The sequence below is a fragment of the Pseudoliparis swirei genome, chromosome 22 (genome assembly GCF_029220125.1).
Source record: "Pseudoliparis swirei isolate HS2019 ecotype Mariana Trench chromosome 22, NWPU_hadal_v1, whole genome shotgun sequence".
Lineage (NCBI taxonomy): Eukaryota > Metazoa > Chordata > Actinopteri > Perciformes > Liparidae > Pseudoliparis > Pseudoliparis swirei.
This window is the reverse complement of record NC_079409.1, coordinates 5,733,598-5,739,123: the sequence shown is the minus strand read 5'-3', so window position 1 is coordinate 5,739,123 and position 5,526 is coordinate 5,733,598. Positions and strand designations below refer to the sequence as shown.

At 38.4% G+C, this 5,526-nt stretch overlaps 1 protein-coding gene across 1 annotated transcript; it reads right to left on the bottom strand.

The window, feature by feature from the left end:
* Window positions 1-3,010: 3,010 nt before the first annotated feature.
* Window positions 3,011-4,735, bottom strand: LOC130212993 (bolA-like protein 1). Its single transcript, XM_056444348.1, has 2 exons — window positions 4,662-4,735; window positions 3,011-3,753 (listed from the first exon to the last, which is right to left on the bottom strand). Exon 2 carries the CDS (start codon window positions 3,741-3,743, stop codon window positions 3,291-3,293), a length of 453 nt encoding a protein of 150 aa, XP_056300323.1. The 5' UTR covers window positions 3,744-3,753; window positions 4,662-4,735; the 3' UTR covers window positions 3,011-3,290.
* Window positions 4,736-5,526: the final 791 nt, after the last annotated feature.

Here is a 5,526-nt window from a genome sequence, read left to right as displayed (position 1 = left end):
GCACTCCGAGACAAATTTGTAATTTGTGAAATTGGGCTATACAAATAAACTGAATTGAATTGAAGTACTGTGGTTTACTACATTTCATAGGGGAATTTTTTATTACCTTCGCATTGAAAATGCCGAAAGGTTATGTTTTGATCGCCGTGTATTTATTTATTTATTTATTTGTATGCGTGTTATTCGCAAAACTCAAAAAGTATTGAACCGAATCACATGAAATTTGGTGGGATGATTGTTTATTATCCGGGGACCAGTTGATTAGATTTTGGGATCGATCGGGTCAAAGGTCAAGGTCAAAGGTCATGAACAGGTCAAAATCTTTCGCAGAACTCAAAAAGTATTGAACCGAATCGCATGAAATTTGGTGGGATGATTTTTTATTATCCGGGGACCAGTTGATTAGATTTTGGGATCGATCGGGTCAAAGGTCAAGGTCAAAGGTCATGAACAGGTCAAATATTCTTGAATCACATGGAATTTGGTGGGATGATTGGTTATAATCCGGGGACCATTTGATTAGATTTTGGGATCAATCGGGTCAAAGGTCAAGGTCAAGGTCATGGAAAGGTCAAAATATTTTTTTTACCATAGCACGATACATTTTTGTCCAATTGGCATGCAACTAATGCCAAAATGTTCATAATTCAATGCCCAATCTTGTGATATGCGAAGGTATGCGCTCTACCGAGTGCCCGTTCTAGTTTTTTTAATGTTTTTATCCACTACATTTATTTGACACGGAATGCAATCTATTTTTTGGGGGCACATGGAAACAAATTCTGTTAGTTTTTCTTAGGATGTAAATTTAGCTTATGGTAAATTAAGGATCCTTTTTGTTGTGGACACACACACACACACACACATATATATGAAGAGCATCCACGTAACTGATAAAACATTTAAAAAGTACCACTGCTGTGTTTCCGTGTGTGTAGTTGTTGGAAGCCTTTGAGTTTCTAACCCTCTCATCTGGGTTTCATTAAATACTGAGAGATACGGAGAGTTCAAAGATTTAAGAGAAGTCTCACAAATAAACTTAAATGTGTTTTCTTTCCTCTCCTATTAAACATCTGAATATCCTCAAGATTCATCTTGTGATTGGTTGGAAGACCCGAGCCGTTGATTGGTGACCCCAAAACTAACTTTAAAATCCTGCTCGGATATCGTTGCATCAGTAAATGAGAATAAAACTATATTCAATGCTCGTAATGGAGAATGTTGACTTCTTTTTATCAGCATTTAAACTTCAGTCCAGCATCAGAATATGTTTTTCCGCTGCAGTGTGACGGACAGCCGGAGAAATCAATGATAATCAATAAAAATAGTTTGCACGGAGCAACAAGTATACGAGCTGTCAGATGGAGATATAATCAGATGAGCGGCATATGTTCAATTGGACGTTAAAAAACGGTATTATTACTAATAATCTCTTATTACAGGAAACATGGTGGTGCACAACTACAAAGATGATGCAGGTAATTATAATAACTTAATTATATTATAATTATCTTTTTTTTAAACAGTATTATTACTGATAATCTCTCATTACAGGAACACAATGAAGGTAATAATAATAATAATATTAATGTAATTACATTATAAAATAAAAAAAATTAAACAGTATTATTGCTAATAATCTTTCATTACAGGAAACTTGAGTGTGCACAACTACAAAGATGATGCAGGTAGTAATAATAATAATAATAATAATAATAATAATTTCATTATATTATAAATAATAAAACATTTTAAAAGTATTATTACTAATATCTCTCATTACAGGAAATATGAGTGTGCACAACGACACAAAAAGTGCAGGTAATAATAATTTAATCATTCATCATTATTTAAAAAAATTAAACAGTATTATTACTAATATCTCACTGCAGGAAACTTGAGTGTGCACAATTACAAAGACATAATAACAATAATAATAATAATCATCATAATAATCATAATAAAATAATATTCTAATCATTTTACGTTTTTCTTTTTTTCTCGACATTTTTTGGACTAACTTTGCCATTTCGTTTTGAGCTAAATTCCACAATCACGTTGTCACGTCATCTTCCCGATGCTTTGGGCATCACAGGGTACGCACCGGCCTTAAGACGTAACTGGCGTGACCCCGTCCCCATATGACAGGGGGCTTTTGTTCCACGCCTCCCACATGGTGTGCACACAGAAGCTCATTTCATAAATTAACAACTTGCGGCGGCACCAAATAATTGCTCTGCAGTTTAAAAATCGCATTAACAGCAATCACTAAACCGCAGTTTAAATGTTTTTTATATATAAATAAGTATAACTGGTAACTATTATATGCCATTATAAAGACGTGAAGTGGTTATCACATTTGACCAGCAGGGGGCCATTCCTGGGGAAGACCAACAAGGCGTTACAACACAGGACTCAATTTCATTCATGTTTTTTAATTAAATAAAAGAAAATCGCATTAGGTGCTGGACCTCTTTCTTAAGACTTGAATGCAACGAAAGTGCACTTCTTTTGTTGCCAACTACATGTGTAAAGAGCTCCTTTTTAATAAATACCTGCCTGGTTATTATTATATAAACATTCAATCACTTTTTGCTAAATATTTGTTTTTTTAAAGAAAACTTTGATTTTAATTCACAAGCAGAATTGCATTTTTAAACCATCAAATATTCACCTGTGGTGCTTAAAAAAATGCTATTACTGTTCAGGCAATAAGGCATTTTTCTGACAATGAATTAACGATACACTTTAAATTATCTGAAATCATCAGGGAAACTCAAAACAGGGTCAAACTAGAACGGGCACTCGGTAGAGCGCATACCTTCGCATATCACAAGATTGGGCATTGGATTATGAACATGTTGGCATTAGTTGCATGCCAATTGGATTGAAATTGACAGCGCTATGGTAAAAATAAGATTTTGACCTTTTCATGACCTTGACCTTTGACCCGATCGATCCCAAAATCTAATCAAATGCTCCCCGGATAATAACCAATCATCCCACCAAATGTCATGCGATTCGGTTTAATACTTTTTTGACTTATGCGAATAACACGCACGCACGCATACAAATACACGGCGATCAAAACATAACCTTCCGCATTTTCAATGCGAAGGTAACCACCCGTGAACACCTGGAGTCATACGGACTATTACAACACATTTATGACTTCAAAAACTGATTTTGTGTTTACACTTCTTGTTTTATTATAATAGAATAACAATATACACCTATTTTGTGTGTTGAAATCTGCAGCCACCTGCAGCGTCTCCACAGGCCCCTCCCCTTTACTCCCGGCCGGCCTTCAGTTTCTCCTCCGCCGTGGGGTCTCCCCTCGAGCCCCCCATGCAGGGCGGACTCTTCTCCAGGGTGGGGCGACTCGCCCACTGCGCCGGGGTCTTGACCTGGATGGCCAGCGCATGAACGCTGCTCCTCAACTCCTCCTTCAACGCCTCGTTCACCAGACGGTGGCGCCGTATCAACGGCAGGCCCTCGAACTGCGAGCTGACGACCAGGACGCGGAAATGGGATTCGGAGCCGGCGGGCACGGCGTGCATGTGGCTTTCGTTGTGGACCTCCAGGTGGTCCGGCTCGAGTCTGTCGGTCAGTTTGGTTCTTATAGAGCTCTCGACGGGCCGGCTCCGGTCCGGATCCATGTGAGGTGTGAAGCGGGCCAGAGGCCGGCTCGAGGCGAGAGCGGTCGGGATGGGCCGGACGCGGCGGAGGACAGTCGGAAGCATCGGAGGCGACCTATCAACGCCAGATGTGTTTAAATTATAAGTGTTCTGTAATGACCGGAAATATATTCACGTTGAGGTAGGCGTAATGATTTCACAACAAGCTTTGGGGTGCATTCAAATCAATGCATGTTATCGGCAGATAAGGAAGAACTGGAAAGGAATTGAGAAGAGAAAAGGGTGGGTCACTGCGTCCCGAATAGATCACAGGTCACCTGCTGCGCTAACGCCTAAAACCTAAGAAAGTATCTTCAGAAGAACAACTCCTACATGGCCTGAGCCCTTTTATTATACTATCCCGGCCAGTGTTAAAACACAGCTCTCTGTTCGTTGTTATTTGGCCTTTTTAAGCCTCATCTGAGAGCTGCTGGTTGGAACTAAAAAGGTCAAATACGAAATGTTCCGTTTCAAAGGGGGACACATTTAACTGTAACACCACCTCCGAGACGACACCGTCTTTTAACTAAAGACCCTCCATAATAAACATAACTGTGTGAAACCATGTCAGAAAATATCCCGGGATACAAGAAGGTAGAGTTGTATTGACATAATGACGTAACACATGTCTGACGTCACTGCAAAGCGTCGAAGATTACGCAGAACTCGCTTCGAGTCGCAGGACACCAAAACCAACTGACGTTACCCCGGTTACCACCTGACGTTACCCCGGTTACCGGAGCCTTTGTTATCCACTCCAGTGAATGGCAGAATAGAACTACGTAACTGCACATTTTAACACCCGGGTAAAGTGCCCGTTTAGCTGATAGCTTTGTGGCTAATTAACTGCTCGTTTGCTCGCTTTCAGCCCAATAAACACGTACGTAATGGCGTCAATAACCGCTCATCTACGGCTGTGTTTAATTGTACACTTAACCGAGTTATGAAGTTAGACATGTAGAGTGAATTTCGTGAACTACTCACCTGGTAAATTCAGCGAGTCGCGTTTCTGGTAACGACGCGACATTCACCGGAAGTGACTGCAGACGCGCTGCCGCTGGGTTATGTAGTTCTTTTTTACAGACGTTTTATAGTCCTGTAGCAGCATTATTTTAGTGTTTCCGGTTCAAATTGACCCGTCTGTTTTAACTGCTCTTACATTAACACAAATAGAAGGAAGAAGAAACGACAAAAGACAGACTTTTAGTTTCTTTTTGTTTATTTCATGGTTCTTTGTTCTCCATTGTGACTCCAACGGGCTCCGCTGCACAGCAAAGTGCAAACCCAATCAAAAAACCACGAGAAAAATATAAATAAGAAAGAAATCTCACACACCTTTTAAACAGAAGTGATGTCACATGTATACGCTATAACTATGATTCATAACCGGTATTTAACATTGATGAATTTACCTATATTTCATTCTCATTTTACAAAATACACAAAATCAAAGACAACACACAGCATTGTTCATTTACACTTCTGTTTTTTATACTTTATATATATATATTTATTCATATATAGATATTTATATATTTATTTATATATATATTTATACATATATATATTTATATATAAATATATTTATGGTTCCATAAACAGTTTATATACTTACAAACAATCAATTACAGTTTCTACACCACAGTACGATGACAAAGGTGATACATTCTTTGTTTACATTTAATTAATGGCATTGCAAATCTTATTGACAAAAGACTGAAGGTTGTTTTTATAGAGTTTTAAGAGTTTACGTGTCATTATTAAGCATTTTAGTTGACAAGGCCAGCATATAGGAATGCTCTCCCATTCTTAGTAGCTTCAAAGAAGAGAATAAGAGACAAATACCCAA